Source organism: Tursiops truncatus, chromosome 10 (assembly GCF_011762595.2).
Source record: "Tursiops truncatus isolate mTurTru1 chromosome 10, mTurTru1.mat.Y, whole genome shotgun sequence".
Lineage (NCBI taxonomy): Eukaryota > Metazoa > Chordata > Mammalia > Artiodactyla > Delphinidae > Tursiops > Tursiops truncatus.
Genome location: NC_047043.1, coordinates 77,684,918 through 77,702,834, shown reverse-complemented (window position 1 = coordinate 77,702,834; position 17,917 = coordinate 77,684,918). Strand labels below are relative to the sequence as shown.

General features: G+C 40.5%; 1 protein-coding gene across 18 annotated transcripts in view; it reads left to right on the top strand.

Annotated features, from left to right (window-relative positions):
- ADAMTS9 (ADAM metallopeptidase with thrombospondin type 1 motif 9) overlaps window positions 1–17,917 on the top strand; it is a 232,660-nt gene that overhangs the window by 27,734 nt on the left and 187,009 nt on the right. For 16 of the 18 annotated variants that reach the window (XR_012334666.1, XR_012334665.1, XR_012334680.1 and 13 more), the window contains exons 4-11: window positions 543–832; window positions 3,068–3,151; window positions 3,252–3,367; window positions 4,339–4,379; window positions 4,496–4,601; window positions 9,370–9,516; window positions 11,005–11,146; window positions 13,117–13,221. Coding sequence is in view for 1 of the 18 variants with exons in the window: in XM_073811332.1 (XP_073667433.1) it covers window positions 543–832; window positions 3,068–3,151; window positions 3,252–3,367; window positions 4,339–4,379; window positions 4,496–4,601; window positions 9,370–9,516; window positions 11,005–11,146; window positions 13,117–13,221 (1,031 nt within the window). In the remaining 17 variants the exon portion in view is untranslated. The remainder of the gene's footprint in view (window positions 1–542; window positions 833–3,067; window positions 3,152–3,251; window positions 3,368–4,338; window positions 4,380–4,495; window positions 4,602–9,369; window positions 9,517–11,004; window positions 11,147–13,116; window positions 13,222–17,917) is intronic. The other 2 variants (XR_012334675.1, XR_012334676.1) reach the window with 2 other exon arrangements.

Sequence of the window (17,917 nt, the reverse complement as noted above, 5' to 3'; positions counted from 1 at the left end):
CATTTCATGCATTACAGTGATTGAACACGGTAAGAGAATAATACCTTGTCATTCATTTTCTGTAGTTCCTTTGTACTGTCTATTAGCTTGCCCACCTCTTAGGCCCCTTTATACTGTATCTCATTGAATATGAAAAGTGGCGTACATGAAGCATTTCCATTTCCATTCTCTAGAGCTCTATAGCTGTGCTGTTGGCCCTTCCTCCATGTATGGCAAAGAACAATGAATACAAACCACTTAAACCCCAGCCAGGCTTTTGTTACCGAATGAAAAGAATAAGCAATTGTTTCCCCTAAACTCAGGGCTAATTTTCTAACACCTTAAGTGAGCATTTATGGAAGCTTCCAGAAAAGCTAATTTCAAGTCCTTAGTCATTTAGATGAGAGCGCAGATAGTTTCACCCGGAGATTCCACAGCGTGTAGAACTTGATTTTGTATGTAATTTGACGACAGAGGCATCATTTTAAGATGTGTCAAATTAAATTCTTAATATGAAATAGATGTGGCTCAAAATGTAATGCATGCCATCTGATTTGTTACAGAACACAAAAATAGTCACAGTAAGGACAAGAGGAAAACGAGGACGAGAAAATGGGGAGAGAGGAGTAGCCTGGCTGATGACGTGGCAGTATTAAGAAGCAGCCTAACCAAAAGGGCCCTTTCTGCCTATGGTAACAAGACGGACAGCACAAGGGAAAAGAGGACCCACAGGAGAACAAAACGTTTTTTATCCTATCCACGGTTTGTAGAAGTGATGGTGGTGGCAGACAACAGAATGGTTTTATACCACGGAGCAAACCTTCAACACTATATTTTAACTTTAATGTCAATTGTAAGTACATTCAAAAGGAGGTGATTTATGATGTCCCTAAATGTGCCATTGGGGAATGGGTTTCCACCCAGTGCTTTGGAGAACCATTCGGGGCTGGCATTTCAATGATTCAGGCAAGTGACTGAAGAGAACATAAGATTAGACAATGACAATAATGGGCATCAATAGTGAGTGTTTTTTCTGTGTTAGACAATGTGCTCCTTACTGAAAAGGCATCATCTCTAATCCTCCTGGCAACTCTGCTAGGTAAATTGTCATTCTCATTTTGTTGATAAGAAAACTGAGCCTCAAAGGAGTTGGGTTGCTTGCCCATGGTCATGTAAAGCCAGTCTAGTGGCTTAGGGACTGCATGGGACCTTCAGCTTGTCCACTTCCCAAAACCAGTGCCCTTTGACACGTGAATTTGCACAGCCAGGTGTGGGTCACCAGTAAGACTTGTGGATGCTGGTTGTGAATCAGAAGCACTGGTGGAGCTTTGGAAAATGTCTCTGTCTCCCTCCCCAGGATTCTAATTAAGTAGCTCTGGGGTGAGTCTTAGGAATCTCTCCCATTTTGAATTTTTCTACTCCCATTTTGAATTGAGAAAATAATAAATTTGTGTGATTGAAAAACAGATCAAGCAGATCCAAAGACTAGTGAGAAGGCTGAAGTGCCTTTCCCCACCCAGGCTCCCAGGCCCCTTCCCAGAGGCAACCACTGTGACAAGTTTATTTGCCCGTCTTTCTAACCAGCACTGCCCAATAGAAATATAATGCAAGTCACACACGTAATTTTTTTTAAATGTAGATACATGTAATTTAAAATTTTCTGTTAGCCGCACACAGACATAAAAGAAACAGGTAAAATTAATCATGTATTTTGTTTTATATCTAAATGTTATCATTTACAGAATTATTAACGAGACTAACTTTTCTCCGTACTATGTCTTTAAAACCCAGTATATGTTTCACACTCAGAACACATCTCAATTCGGACAAGCCCCATTTCAAGTGCTCAGTGGTCACGTGACAAGTGGCTACCATGTTGGACAAGGCAACTCTGGATGTTTCTTAAGCACATATGTATGGCTACACTTTTTTCTTTTTCAGAGATGGCGCATTCTCATACACGGTGTTACATATTGCTGTTTTCTTGAAACACTGGAGATTGTTCCATAATAGCCCATGTGCTCTGCCTTCATTTTAAGCCTCAGCAGAGCCTTCCTATTAATAGATTGATTCTAGTTTATTTGAATGGGAATCTGCTTGTATTAAATTCCCCCAATGAATATGAAAAGCAGCCGTTTGGGATCACTGACTTAAAATTTCTCCTTCCTTCTCCGTGGCCTGTGGTTCTCTTTGTGTTTCCCTGCACTGCTGTGAACCACTGTGTTCCCCAACCCTTACCCCACCTGCCTCCTCTCCCCACTCTCCCTCACCCCACTTCCTCAAGCTCAGTCCCATGTGCCCCAGCCCTCTCCTGTCCTGGAGGAGGGAAAGGAAAACCTAGTCAGGCCTTGCATAGACTCAACTCCATTTCTAACCCATATATTCAGACCTGTTAAGGATTTTGACGACAAGCATGGCCTCAGTGTCAAATGGACCTTGGCTGAGAATTCTGGCTCTGCTACTCACTGCTGGCTGTTTAGTCTTGGACAAGTTGCTTAACTTCTCTGAGCCTCAGTTTCCTCATTTGTTGAGCAAAGATTATAGTCACACCTAGCCCAGAATGTTGCTGTGCAGTTTTCAGCAAGGATCTAGTCCACAGTAAGCATTCAATGGATGTTAGCTCTCGTAATTAACAATAATAATGAAAACAAACAACAACAAAAAAAAAAACAGGTTACCAGTTGTGGAGAACACAAATGGTTGGTACAACAGCAGTATTAGCAAGTATGTGGTCCATGTGAGATTCCATAAATGGCAATCCAGCTTCAACTGGGATGAAAAAGCTTGATCAAAAGTTAATATCCAGTGTTTTGGCACAAAGAACTGCTAAGTTACATGGCAATGCAGTTTCCTTGGAAAACACCTTGAAATTTAAAGTTGTTTGCATTCATTACTGTCTAAAGCTGCCGTCTATGAATTTTACAAAGAGACTTTTAAGAAATGTTTGTTGACTGAATGAAAATTCACAGCTCCAAAATGCATATGTTGCATGAACCATAAAAAGAAGTGGAGCCCAGCATAAGAAGTGAATTGCTTATTGCTTACACGGAGTTCACAATTAACTTTGAAAAATTTATCTCGGTTGCAGGTAGCCTCTATCTATAAAGACCCAAGTATTGGAAATTTAATTAATATTGTAATTGTGAACTTAGTTGTGATTCATAATGAACAGGTAATAAAGTTTTTTTCTTCTTTCTTCTCTCTGTATCCGAAATGGCATATCTAATTGGTATTGGTGCAACGGACCAACCATAATTCTTTTCTGTATTTAGGAAGGACCTTCCATATCTTTTAATGCCCAGACAACATTAAAAAACTTTTGCCAGTGGCAGCATTCAAAGAACCATCCAGGTGGAATCCAGCATGATACAGCAGTTCTTGTAACGAGGTATATGGATGTCTGTTCCTCCAGTCGTTTAGTTTCTGGTCACGTTGATGGGATGGGGTCATATATTCCTGGTAGCCAGCCCCTAGCCCGGGGTTTTTCAGCCTCAGCACTATTGACATTTCGGATCAGATAATTCTATGCTGTGGGGACTGCCCTGTGCCCTGCAGGATGCTGAGCAGCGTCCTTGGTCTCTGCCCACTACTGCCCGGTAACTCTCCCCCCTCTTAACTGTCACAACCAAAAGTGTTGTCCAGACGTTGCCACATGCCGTCTGAGGGTGTGTGGTGGAGGAGGGCAGAATAACCCCCATCGCCGCCAAGTAGGCAATAAACATGTTAGGCAGGTCTGAAAGTAAACACCTGTGTAGAGCGGGCAGCTGCCATTCCCACTGAGCTCGTTACCATGCAGGATATAAGTCCAGTGTTGCCAGCTTTTGTAAACCAGAAACCAGAAATAAGGATACTTCTTTTGGAAAATGTGAAATCTCCCAATTTTTAAATGGTAGCTTCTAGCTCAAAAATATTTAAAATGCTGTGCAGGGCAGCAAAGAGGTCTGCTGGCCTAGTGTGTCTCCCATCGGTCACCTTTGATATGGTCACAAACACTTCCTCTTAGATCCACTTAAATGAAAGGCATTTAGAGCCTTCTCAGAATGTTCTTCAGAAACTAGAATCACTTGCTTCAAGGTATGAGGAAAAATCCTGGACGGAAAGGTTTTCACTTGCCCTTGGCTACCCCTGTGGCAGAAGGAGACCTCTCAGTGTAGCTTTTAATCTGTAAACCAGTGATTCCTAAACTTTTTTGAGTTGCAAATCCCTGACTCTGTTAGTCTGCTTTTTGTAAAACCAGTACCCTCCCCCCCCCACCCCCCTAAAGTGGTGATGTTGTGAATACCTGGAAGATTCTAAAGTGTTTGCTTGTATTGACATTTACTCTTTGGTGTCAAGACCCTAAGTCTGCTTTGCTTTCAGACAGGATATCTGCAGAGCTCATGACAAATGTGATACCTTAGGTGAGTCCACTGTGCGTATCCTCTCTGGCTACAACAGTTTATGACATGTTTTTCTTCCAAGCCACAAATGCTTTTTAAAGTAAATCCTTGTGGGTTTTTTTTTTCCCTTCTAATAGGTCTGGCTGAACTGGGAACCATTTGTGATCCCTACAGAAGCTGCTCTATCAGTGAAGACAGTGGATTGAGTACAGCTTTTACAATAGCCCATGAACTGGGCCATGTGTACGTTTCTTCTCCATATTTTCATTTAATTTGTAGTGACCTAAAACTTATGTTCCTTCACATCAGTGAGCATTCACTTGACTTTAGAGGGTATAAGACGCTTCTTGAATCATAGTTGAGTTTGCAGGGTTGAAAAGCTTGGAATGTAGCTGGCAGAAATTACTTTGACTTTGGGAAGCTAAATAAATACAGTGCACCCTCTTCAGCCATAGCTCATGCATCTCTTTGGTTTAACTGTACAAGTTGTCTAGGCAAGGTCTAATATGCTCCTTTCCTACTGCAAAGTGGAAAAAAAGGGGGCCTTTCTACCCCTTCCACTGAAGCAGAGGGTATATCAGCGCAGAGAACTTACCTGACACAGCATCTTTGTTTAGTAGGATCCTCCAACATTGCTGTGGTCCACAGGATTTTCCCAAACCCAGATCATTCCTGATTTTAGTTATATCTAAGGTTGTCCTTTAGATATTAGCCTCTGGAACAGAGCTATCCCTCTTTTAGGGGAAAAAAATGAACAAAGATACAGAGAAGAAACTATTTCCTAATTATGTTCACTAAGTGTCTGGTCGTTATAAAATTGGCTTTTCCTTTTTGTTCTTTAGAGCCAGAGCCTGGTTAGAACATGGGGCAAAAGAGTATACATTTATTCAAAATTATTTTGGGTTTTTGATCTGCCTTCTTTTCTTTCTAGAATGATTAAATTACTCATACTATATCCTTTTGAAATAATTTTCTCAAAAGATGTCCTTAGTATAATACAGCTGTGTATCAATCTGCATGTCAGATGTTAACTTTATTTAGAGATAACATCATCTATTGAGCAAGCTTTTTCATGCACCAAATGTTTTTTTTAAGGCACTTTATGTGCAGTGTAGTATAATAGGCATAAAGCAAGATGCATATATAGAGGTATCTCTAATCCAACTCCACGTATAATGCATATATTTTCCAGCATATTTTAAGAGCACACCCCTTTTTTTTTCTCCAAAGGAAATCTCGTCAGATGCCCAATATTTAGAGAATAAAAGAGGCATGACTTTCAGTTAAGCCCTTGTGGCAGATCAGAGTCCTGCTTAGTCAGCTGCCTCTCTGTCCTTTGATTTCTGAAACATCTTCATGAAACTCAAGGATTTCTTGGAACTAGGTTGGAAAACTATTCATTTTACCAGCATTTCCCAAAGTACAGGGCTCTAACACTGATTCCAAGAGAATGGTCCATGGGGGAAAAATAGAGTTTTGTAATCCAGTGATTTAAAAAAATTTTTCCTAGTCTAGCCATGCTTGGAATGCCAAGGCCAAATGGCATGAAGTAAAGGCTCTGACAAGTCCTATATTAAAGTGTTGATTTCGTTTAACTCAGTTTCCCCAAACTTATTTTACCAGAGTCTTTGGGGGATTTTCATTTGTTTGTTCTACAAGAAATCTGGTAAATTATGTGAGACATATAAATAGGTGTACATTTCACAGTGAGGAATAGGGTGGCGCCCAGAGAATGGAATGGGGAAAGTTCCAGAGATAGAAATGTATTCAAAGGGCAAGAGTTTGTGTGATTTTTTTTCTTTTCTTTTCTTTTTTTTTGGCTGCTTTGGGTCTTCGTTGCTGCACGCGGGCTTTCTCTAGTTGTGGAGAGCGGGGGCTACTCTTCGTTGCGGTGCGCGGGCTTCTCACTGCAGTGGCTTCTCTTGCTGTGGAGCAGGGCTCTAGGTGCGCGGGCTTCAGCACTTGCAGCACGCGGGCTCAGTAATTGCAGCACGCGGGTTGTAGAGTGCAGGCTCAGAAGTTGTGGTGCACAGGCTTAGTTGCTCCACAGCATTTGGGATCTTCCCGGACCAGGGATCGAGCCTGTGTCCCCTGCATTGGCAGGCAGATTTTTAACCTCTGCACCACCAGGGAAGTCCCTGAGTGATTAACAGATTAACATTTCCCCCCAAAATATGGCTAACAAGAATATACTGGTTACAGAAATACAATTAATTTCCTGTTAATTCCTTTCCCCAAAAGAGTTTATAAACCCCTTTTAGATAGCCAGTTTATAAAATTGACATTTTAAGGAAAGTAGGAATTTTGAGTAGCAAAACCAAAATATTTTAAGCTATAGAGAAGTCTCAATTCACAGTTAACAAACATCTCCCCCTGCAAAAACCATGTTGTTGACATTGTTCTAGGAGCTTTCATTTACGTTATTTCCCTTAATCTTTATAATCCCCACAAGGTAGATACCATTGTGTCCCTGTGTTTGACTTAGAGATATTAAACTACCCAAAGCGTAGTAGCTAATGCTGGCGTAGGAGCATATGATGTTGGAGCACCAGTTCTAAGGCAGAGTCAGCAGGCAGCCAGATACCCAAGTTCTGGATGGAATTGTTCTAACATTCCCCTTGACTTGAGGAAAATATATGCTGTTTCCCTTCCTATAAGATGGAAACAATACATATACCCCTCATCTCAAAAGTGTCAGGAAGCAAGAAATGAAATAATTGGTGAATGCTGTGAGTTGTGGCTTAAACAGAAAGTATACTGCTAGCCTGTTAATGAATTATTTTTCTTTTGGCGCCTTGTCTCTTTGAGATAGCTTTGTTCATATTTTAAGAAAAGTAAAAATCCTTTTTAAAAAAAATTTGCCACCGTACTCTGTAGCAGATTTTCTAATGAACTTTTTCAAAATTAAATGTTAAGTCGTTACAGTCATGACTTTCTCATAATATAAAACCCAAGAGATGTTGGGAGGAAAAAGCAACTGACCTTGTATCTGTTGAGCGTCATTGTATGCTCACAAATAGCTCCTGGCTTCTCGTACCAGCTTCATAGACACCCAGCGTCTAAGAATCAGGAAGAATTCGAGAGGTAATTGAGTCTCTACTGAATACAGAAATCCTTACACAGTGTTTCTGACAAATCTTCCGCAACTTGCCTCATAGGAGAGAATGTAGTTTGTATGTTTTCCCAAACAGGAGGTTTTAGAATCAGTCTGAAGTAGACTCCAATCCCAGCTCCCTGAGTAACCATGTGACCTTGATCAAATATTGATAGTTAAACCTCTCTACAACTCAGTTTCCTTTTCTGTAAAATGTGGATAGTAATAGCACACTATTCATTGGGTCAAATAAAATTAATAAATAAAATAATTTTAAATTAAATGAAATGAAGTAAAATTAAATGAAATAAAGCATCGAATGCATTTAACACACCAGCTGGAGCATTGTGAATGCTAAAAAAGTCTTGGTAATTATTTTTTAGTAAGTGCTCAATGAATAGTTGTTATACCACCCCTGCTATGAGCAAACGTGCCTAACATTTGAATGAAAAACAAAAGTTTTCTGTTTACACGGTGAAATAAACTGTATTTTATCAAGTCATGGTGGCATGGGGAATAAACACTAGCTCCTTTGCACCAGAGAGAAACAACCAAGGAAGATTTGAAAACTTTGCTTGTATTAGGTTTGTTGATGGAGGTATTACACTGACTCTGCAGCTGGGATTTGGAAACCTGGGCAGTCATTCCTGTAAGAAAATAGCCTCTTAAGCGTTTATTACTATTAAGCTCAACCAAGACAGTTGGAGTTTTCCCGTCTTACATTTCCCATCTGGCAATTATAGAGGGGGCCAAATTTTTAAAAGAAAAAGGAAATCAGACATGAGAAATTACTGGTATGGACTTCACAGACTTTTATTCCAGCTTTTATTGTTATATGAAGCAAGTCTACATACTTCTTTCTGACTCCCTTGTTTTTGTAACTCAAGGTGAACTAGTGAGGGGAATTCCTCCCTAAATGCCAAATTAATCATATACATCAATTTTGTGATTCGGAATAGTCATCCAGAGGACAGCCCCTGTGAGCTTGTTACCCAATGGATAATTATCTTACTGAGAAAGGCATGTGGGTCATAGAACTGATGTTTCTGGATTGAGAAATGCTTCCTGTCATTTTTTTCCCCACTTCCTCTCTCTAAGCCAAGAATGGCAAATATGTGTTAATGCCGCTGCCGAGTTCCCTCCCAGACCCAAGAGGATGTTGGCACTCCATCACAGCCTTTTCTTGGGCAGAACCTGGATTAGTTTAAGAATACTTTTGTGCCCAGATTTTCAGGAAGCTGGTACCGATCAATTGTAATTGGCATGAAGCATGAAACTATTTGCCATCTCTGGGTTAAGCCAACTGGATCGGCGTGCCTCTCGTTTCCATGCTTGCAGTTTTTCTTAATGGGTTTTATTGTGCACGAACTTTGCATGCCTCTATGACGGTATACTTGCAGGGTTTTAGCATCTGTCAGCCTGACCCAAAGAAGAAGAGATGCCAAGACCCACCCTGAGCCTCTCATTAGGAAGCTTTTGACTTCAACTTTTGACAGTTGACTGACTCTTTATGTGCACAGTGTTATCATAACCTGCCAAGTTCTCGACTCTATAAACTGGCCTTCAGCAGCTTATTAGGAATTCCAACTACTGTATTCTAGCACCAACTACAGCACATGCAGAGCCTCTGCAATTCCAAGAAGTACAGCTAAACCAAATAGTGGCCCAATTCACTTTTTTTTTTTTTTTTTTACATTGAAGGCACTTTGTATTCCGTTGGGTCAGAAGTATGTTTTATTCTACTCCCTGCCTTTAATCCTCTAGTAGGTTTTGTTCTGCTCATCAGGACTCAGGTTCTTATCCATAATGCAGTAGTCAGTTGAATGTTTTCTCTAAGATGCGTTCTCAATGCGATTATAACAGCTCTATCCCTTAGTGTTTATTGACTTTTTTATATCATTGTCTCCTTGGCCTTAGGTTCAACATGCCTCATGATGACAACAATAAGTGCAAAGAAGAAGCAGTTAAGAGTCCCCAGCATGTCATGGCCCCAACACTGAACTTCTACACCAACCCCTGGATGTGGTCAAAGTGTAGCCGAAAATACATCACTGAATTTTTAGAGTAAGAGTCGAACTTTCTTTGAGCACAGCCTTCATGCTAGTATCTGGCCTCCATGCAGTGAACTAATTGTGGGAAAGAAAATGTAGAGTCAAGCATTCCTTTTGAGTTGTTATTTTTGTTGACATTCCTGGGAGGAGGGAAAAGAAAAATACTCTCTGACATCTGTGTAGTTCACGTCCTCATCAGAATTTAGAAGATTACAGACTGAGCTCAAGGAAAAGGTTGGGATCTTAAAGAGAATATGTAAATGTTGCTTCATTGTTGGTAAAGCTGTGAAATCTCTGCAGGTCTTGGGGAAGGGACCGTGAATATGGTGACATGATGAAGGAAGGCCACAAATATTTATGTGCTTCTAACTTAGTAATTCGGTGTCGGAAAGGGGTGGGGAAGTGAGACGCCCCCAAAGAACGTTACATGGGTGGATGAAAATTGCACAGACCTCCATATTGTCGAATTGAGAACATTCTCTCTCTGTCTCTCTCTTTCTCTATCTCCTTGACTCTTTCTTCTTCTCTCTTTTCTTGTTGCTTTTTTAAGCTTCCCCCCAGGCTGCTCAAGGATCCAGTTACATTATACAACATCCTTGTGTAACAGGTTTATTGCTCTTCTCTCCCAGATGTACAAAAGGTTAAGTGATTGTCCCAAGGTCACTGGGTGTATGTTTCCCCAGCCACAGGAAAGAGGGGGTTTTGTTAATCAGAACTCACCGGGTGTGAATTTTCCAGAAGAGGTGTTTGCAGAAACATGGAAGAACTGGCAGGCTGCTGGGGGTTTTGTGTGTGTGTGTGTGTGAGAGAGAGAGAGAGAGTGTGAGTATGTGTGGTTTTTTTAACCAGATGATCTAAAGTGTTTCTTATTGTAACACTAAGCAAATCAGCAAATATTTACTAAACACTTGTTGTTATGGACAGGGCCCCATGCTTGGGTGAAAAAGGCACTATTTTTACCCCTAAGACACTTTACTCTATTGGAGAAGACGTCAAAAAATAAATAGGTGGGCTTCCCTGGTGGTGCAGTGGTTGAGAGTCCGCCTGCCTATGCAGGGGACACGGGTTCATGCCCCAGTCCGGGAAGATCCCATATGTCACGGAACGGCTGGGCCCATGAGCCATGGCCGCTGAGCCTGCGCGTCCGGAGCCCGTGCTCCGCAATGGGAGAGGCCACAACAGTGAGAGGCTCGCGTACCGCAAAATAAATAAATAAATAAATAGGTAATTGCCCCGAAAGGTGGTAAATTCTGGAACAGCTACATATTTCCTCCTGGTTATGTTGTATGCACAGCCGGTGGTTCCACAAACAAGTATGCACTGAAAATAGAACTTCAGCTTCTGGACTCAAGTTTGGATGAAATGAATAAAACAAATACAAAAAAAGGAACCATCTTCTGTACCATTAAAATGACAGAATGGCCTTCACTGTCATCTGGAGCCTTTGACAGCCATATCTTATCCACTGCCCTCACCATCTTTGTTTTTCTGCTTTCCACAGCACTGGTTACGGCGAGTGTCTGCTTAACGAACCTGAATCCAGACCCTATCCTTTGCCTCTCCAACTGCCAGGCCTCCTTTACAACGTGAATAAACAATGTGAATTGATTTTTGGACCAGGTTCTCAGGTGTGCCCGTATATGGTAAGTATCTGGGGGCCGTTTCTACCCTCATAAATGTATTCTGGACTTGTTTTGAATTCATAGTTTTCCATTGGATTCTCACTCTTAACATAAACCACTCATTGAGTGGTCCATTGACTATTAATGATGATAGTAATAGTGATGATGGCGATAGACAGTAATAGTGCTCGGTGTTGCATGTGGGCTTTCCCTGAACTTTCTCATTTCACTCTCAGCCCAAAAGGCAGATGCCATTACCATTTTCATTTTATAAGTGGTAAGTGCGGCTCAGAGGGGACGAGGTTACAAAGCTCGTAATGACAGAGCTCAGCCCTTTTCCCTCCTTGTCTCCTTTTCTTCCCACTGCCTCGTCCAGATGACTTTTATTATAGGCGCTCTTCTAGATTCAGGAATTCATGAGACAGACCTGTTTCCCTGGTTTAGCTTGTCGAAGCTGTGGCCTATGACCACCTGGGGCTTGAAACTGTTTCTGGTGGTAGCTCAGCTGGCAAGTGTGTGATACTTTGATGTATGTGTCATGGACATTTGGACCAGTGATTTGATCCAGTGGTTATCAGGAGGCATATCAGCAGAACTGTGCTTCTCTGGGATGCCCCATTCTATTCTTTTGTGTATTTGTTTGTTTATTTTGCTGGGAGTGGTTCAGAGATAGCATGGTAAATTGGCAGGTACAGTGATTCCATGGAAGTAACCAAATTTTTCTGTAAAATGTATCTATGATTATATTCGTTTCTCTGTTACTCATGCTAGCAAACATGCAGAGTAATGCACATGCCCAAGAATGGAAAGGTTAAGCAAACTATAGTATCTCCATTTACTGCAATATTATACAAAAATTGAAAAGTAACTCTACAAGGGAACATGCTCTAGCTATAGTTTTAAATTAAAATAACAGGATAAACAATTATTTTACAGAGCAGGTTCTCAATGTAAAAGGGGTAAAAAAGCTTCAGGAAAGACTGGATCATTTAAAGCTTTTTTTCTATTAAAAAATAGTAGCTTCTGAATTTTTCTACTATGAATATTGTTTATTTTCATCATCAGGGGAAAAATTATCTTTAAAAACTATGCCTGAAATAGAGCTAAATATGTCAACTTGGATAACTCAAAAAACATAGTGTGTAGAGGGGGAAAACAGGAAGTTGTAGGATGTATCCATATATTCTGAAATATCTAACAGCATTGTTTGCTTAAAGCTGAAATGCTGTATATTATTGATAGATATTTATACATTTGTAGTAAAAGCAGTGGGAATGATGAGATGGTGAGCATCACTAGGACAGTGGTTACCTGTGGGAAGAGGGGGAAGGGATTGGGTTTGAGAATGAGTGTGCATGGCATTCAGCTGAGCCTGTGAAGTCTTCTTTCTTTCTTTGGGTGGTGGACACACAGGTATCCGTTATGTTATTGTTCATACTTTTTATATACCTGAAATATTTCATGATATTTTGTCCCTTCTTTCCTCTGACAACCCCTGAAAGCCCTCGAAAAGAGTCATAATATGATCATGATAATATATGCTTAGTAGGAAAAAACACCAGTTTTAGCATCAAGCCAAACGTTAACTCTAATCACAACGTAACTCAAAACCCACTCTCCAGTCGCAGCTCATTGCAAACCTAAACTCACATCGCATATTTCCAGTGTGATACTTTACTCTTTGCCAGGCTCAGTTTCCTTATCTGTAATATGGGGAGATGTTACTAGGACCATATGACATCTCGTATGTTTCTGTTGCACAGTAGTTCCCCTTTGACACCCCGGCAAGTCCTCCCAGGCATAGAAATGTGTCTCCTGGGCTGCTCTCTCTATCCGTTGGAATATTGTATCATTTATCATACCAAGAAAAAAATCCCTTTCTAACCTACGCTCTACATCATTGGCAAAATGTTAGTTGAAAGCAACCATTGCCTTGCTTGATATCGTCTAATCACATCGTCACTGAATTGTCATTCAACTGAATTGCGCAGATGCAGTGTAGACGGCTCTGGTGCAATAACGTGGATGGAGCGCACAAAGGCTGCCGGACTCAGCACACGCCCTGGGCTGATGGGACCGAGTGTGAGCCTGGAAAGGCAAGTAACGCCCCGATCCGTCCTTCTGTCTTGGGGCAGACATGGGCAAGATTTGGGCTGTAGGCTCAGTCACCATTGTTTAGAACATAAGTTAATGTAGCATATTTCAGCATGCAGAATACTTTTTTGAGGCAGGAGGTTCAACTTTACTGTTGAAAGTTGTGCAGACTTACCTTATAGCGTAATACTGACACGAGGGACATAGCTATCATTATTGCCTCGATTTTAAGACATACTTTTTCTCATTTTAATGTTTTTTAAATCCCAATGTGCTTTTCAGTTTATGCGTACATTTAATGTGAGGTAACATTTCTTTTCTCTCTCTCTCTCTCTTTCTCTCTCTTCCTCTTTCTTTTGTGGTGGCACTGGAAGGCCGTTATTAAGCTGGTGGAACATCTTAAAATTACGGAAATACGGGAAGACTTACTGTGCTCACTACTTGGGTACAAGGCTTTTCCCAGCCTGTATTGACCCCTTTAAGGCACTGTGATGCCACCTGAGATACATCCAAATCCACATTCTGAGTTGGTTATAATGGCTCCTACTTATTGGTTAATAACCAAACAAAATCTGCTGCTTGTACAACGCAATGATAACAATGTCCCAGCAACTAGGAATATGATTATTGCAACCTTTTGCCCCTGGTGTCCATCTAAAAAAAAAAAAGTAGTATGTTAAGGCTTTGGTTACAAAAAGTTTTAGATATAAACCTGATTTTTTTAATCCATACAAAAAATGATGTTCACTTACCTATGAGGTAATCCCTGTACTATATCTGAGTCTCATGTTATCCTTACGTAAGTTTTTTCCTTTCTTCTCTCATTGTCAACTTTACTCACTTTTAATATTTTGTTCTCATCTCATTTTCTGTTCTTCTACTTTGCCTTGTGGAATCAGTGGCCCCCGGAGTGTTTCCATGGAAACATGGGGTCCTCAGAGATGAGGAACTTAACCGTCCCTTCCCCAGTTTTATAGATAGGAAACAGAAAAGAGAAGTGACTTGCCCAAGGTCATTCAGCTCATTCAGGGCAGAGTCCTCACACACCCTACCCACTCCCTTCCCAATTCTCTCCTTTGCTTTCTTTGTCTGAAGGAGCTGCAGGGTCCACAGGAGTGTCCATAACTCAAGCTCACTGAGCTCTTTAAGTTTCCATGGTCAAATAGGAGAACTAGTGGCTTATCTAGTCATTTCTCAGAGTGTTTTTTTTATTTTTTAAATTTTATTAGGGTGGTTTTATAAAATTATAATGAAGATGATTTTTCACTTGATTTAGCTTGGTTACTCCATCAGCTCTGGTCTCACTTCTCGATGGCTAGCACCTTAGCAATTGAGAATACAGCTTTCTCCAGGAGCTGCCTGAGAAAACAGCCTAAGGACATAGGCATAACAGTTTCTGCACCGCACCTTTCATTAGATTAAGAAGAAATATATCTCCTTGGCCATAGTGAACCTTTCACATTTTGCAAAACATCTAACTCAAAGTTCTGATGGCCAGAGGATCACAGGTTTGAGTGGGGATGTGGTTCTTGGGTTTCCATGGCAGCCATCAAGCATTCACTCTTTCTTCATAAATGAAGATGTGGCCTCAGAGTCCTTCTAAACACAGTGACCCCTATAGCTGCTCTCAGTTGGTGGGAGATGACAATAGACATGGTATCTAGTTGACAGCTTGGCTAGTTGGCTTGAGTTGGAGCCAGCCAACTATATATTTAAATGGAGTCTGTCTGAGCTCAAAAAAATCACTGGTATTATGTCATGGTTCTTAGTCAATCTGATGCACCCACCTACTATGTCTATTTCTGACACATGTTACTGCTGGAAAAACCATAACAAAGTAGAGCTTTCAATTGTATGATGAAATGAATTGTATTTAGTAAAATAGTCATGTACAGGCTACCACGCTCCATGTAGTACTGTGGTATCCCAGTCAATCGTGGAGCACAGAACCTGGGAAGATGTCTGTTGTGTCTTCTTCTAGTCTTCTGTTTTTGTAACAGAAACAGAAAATAAGAGATTGCATGGTAATCTTATACCTGACAAATGGGGAAATAATTGGGGAGATCTTTCAGAAAACATCTCCCTTGTATGCTTTTGTTCAGCAAAAGCAAGAGACATCAAGGCATTCCAAAAGGCAGATTCGGAACACCTTCAGAGAAGCAGCTATGTGGAGAACATGATAGGTACATTTTTAGTTTGTTTTAGAAAAGCGGCTAAGTCTAGCAACTTATATTAAAGATGTGGATGTTCATTTGTTTATTCCCCAGAAGAACATTTATGCACTTTACAAATAAGATGGTAAATATGTTGGCATAGACGTTCTTTGTGTTTTTCCATTTCGCTTTTGTTTTCATAGAATTGGCAGTAAAACCTTATCCTTTTCTCTAGTAAATTCTGTATCCGTTTGCTGCTGGGTTAATTTTTTCTTTTTTCTTTCTCTTCTCTCTGCCCTGCTCCCTCAGCAGTAATCTGTCTTGGGTTGCTGACACAATGTTATTTTGATGAATGACTCTCTCATGTCCTTTTATTTTCTCCATTCTCTTCTTAAGTCCATTAACATTTTCATTTTAACCCTGTTTGTAAATCTGAGATTTGAAACTCTTGTGTTTTAAGCCTCCTTGGGACAAAATTGACCTCCAAATTGTTCTTCCAATCTCAGAAAGAACATTTATGTAAAATATCATTTAAATGGTTTTGAGCACTTTGAGGAAAGGCTGACTATGTATTTCGGCTCTGGCTCCAGTAGCCCCTAATGCTTTGTTATGATGTAATGGCTTTTCCAGTATATAATTATTGTTTGTTCAAATTCCTGGTAAAATAGATTATCTTGATACATATTCGCCAAACAGTCCCCATGTCCAGCCTCTGTCACCTCAGGTTCTTCCCCTCTTCCTCTGAGGTTCTCCCTCCCCTGTGAACCCCTGCCAGTGGTCGTATCAGTAAGAAATGTTTAATTTGCAGGTGAATTTTTAATTAGGTTTTCTTTTAAAATGGGACCCTATGAGGACATTTGAATCCAGTGCTGAATGGCAACACTCTGCTTAACCTATGCCCTTATTCTTCTCTGGTTTATGGTAATGCTTAATGAGAATTATGGTCGCTTTGAAGATTATTCTTGTGTGGAGGTAGAGTCTATAGAATAGAGAGGCCAACAGATTGAAGACTGAAGTGACATGAGGAAAAAAATGTATTTACAGACAAATTTCATTATGAAAGTCCATGACTAGTCATAGGAGCGTTCTCCTTAGTGTGTAGAATTTATAAAATGTGTACCTGGCGTCAAGATTTGATGGCTGAGTTTGGGCATCAGCTGTGACCTCAATTGTTTATTAGTTAGGATTTTTGTTCAGGTCAGACCAAATTGTAGTAGTGTAAGCAAGTTGGCTCATTTTCTGACACACACACAAAAAACTAGTCAGAGGTAGGCAGGTCATGGAGCTATTATGGTCGGTCTACAAAATCATCAGAGACCCAGGTTCCTAATTTCTTTCTGCTCTACAATCATATGCAAATGGCCACCATCCTCAAAGTCACAAAATTGCTGCTTTAGCTCCAGCCATCAGCTCTGAGTCCTGGGCAGCATGAAGCCAAAGGGCAAGGAACAAAGGGGCAAAAGGACCTTCCCAGGAATCTGACCCAATGAATTCTGCTGCCATCTCTTTGAGCATTCCTATCTATACAAGAATCCAGGGAAATATAGATTCTATTAATAAGGATGAAGGAGAGAATGGATATTGGGTAGACACATTGGAGTGTCAGCCTTACCTAACCATCTCATTAATCTGCTTTTAAATTTCAGTCTTTATTTAGATGTCAACAGTTGTTCCCATTTGCTCACAGTTGAGAGGCAGCATGTGTCACAGCTGAGAGTATGTACTCTGGAGCCAGATTGTCTGTGTTTCATTATCAGCTCAGCCCCTTACCAGATGTTTGACATCAACCTCCCTGTGCCTCCATTTTCTTTTCTGTAGAAATGGGGGTAATAGTAGTACCTATTTCATAGTGTGCTGTGAGGACATAGCGCTTAGAACAATGCCTGGCAAATGTTAAGTGCTATGTAAATATTTGCTCTTATTATTACAGACCTTGTTCAAGTTGGGTCTCCTATGTGCTCAGCTGTGTACTAGGTGCTTTCCATACATTGTCTCATGTTATACTCAAAACAACTTTGGCAGGTAGGTCCCCATTTTTCAGCTATGGAAGTAGAGTTCGGTGATTCACCCGAGGTCACAGTTAGTTTGTAGAATGGCCATCCCACACCACCAGACTGTTTGCCTGCTAAGCTTTGTCCCCTTAAGACCTGCTCTGTCCGATATGGCAGCTACTAGCTACCCCTGACTGGCGAGCACTTGAAATGTCAGTCTGAACTGAAATGTGCTAAAATGAAAATACACACCAGGTGTTAAAAATCTAGCACGGAAAAGAAAGTGTGGGAAAAAACCTTATTTATAATTTTATGTTGATTGCATGGAGACACAGTAATGTCTTAGACATTCTGAGCTAAATAAAATATATTAAAGTTACTTTCAGTGTTCTTTTTACTTGTTTTAATGTGGCTGCTAGAATTTTTTAAATTACATATGTGACGCATGTTACATTCTTATTGGATAGTGGCGCTCTAGACCAAGCTGCCCCTCATTGATTTTCTGTGCATATATTCCAAGAAATGTTCAAGACCGCTGTAAAGACAGCTATAAA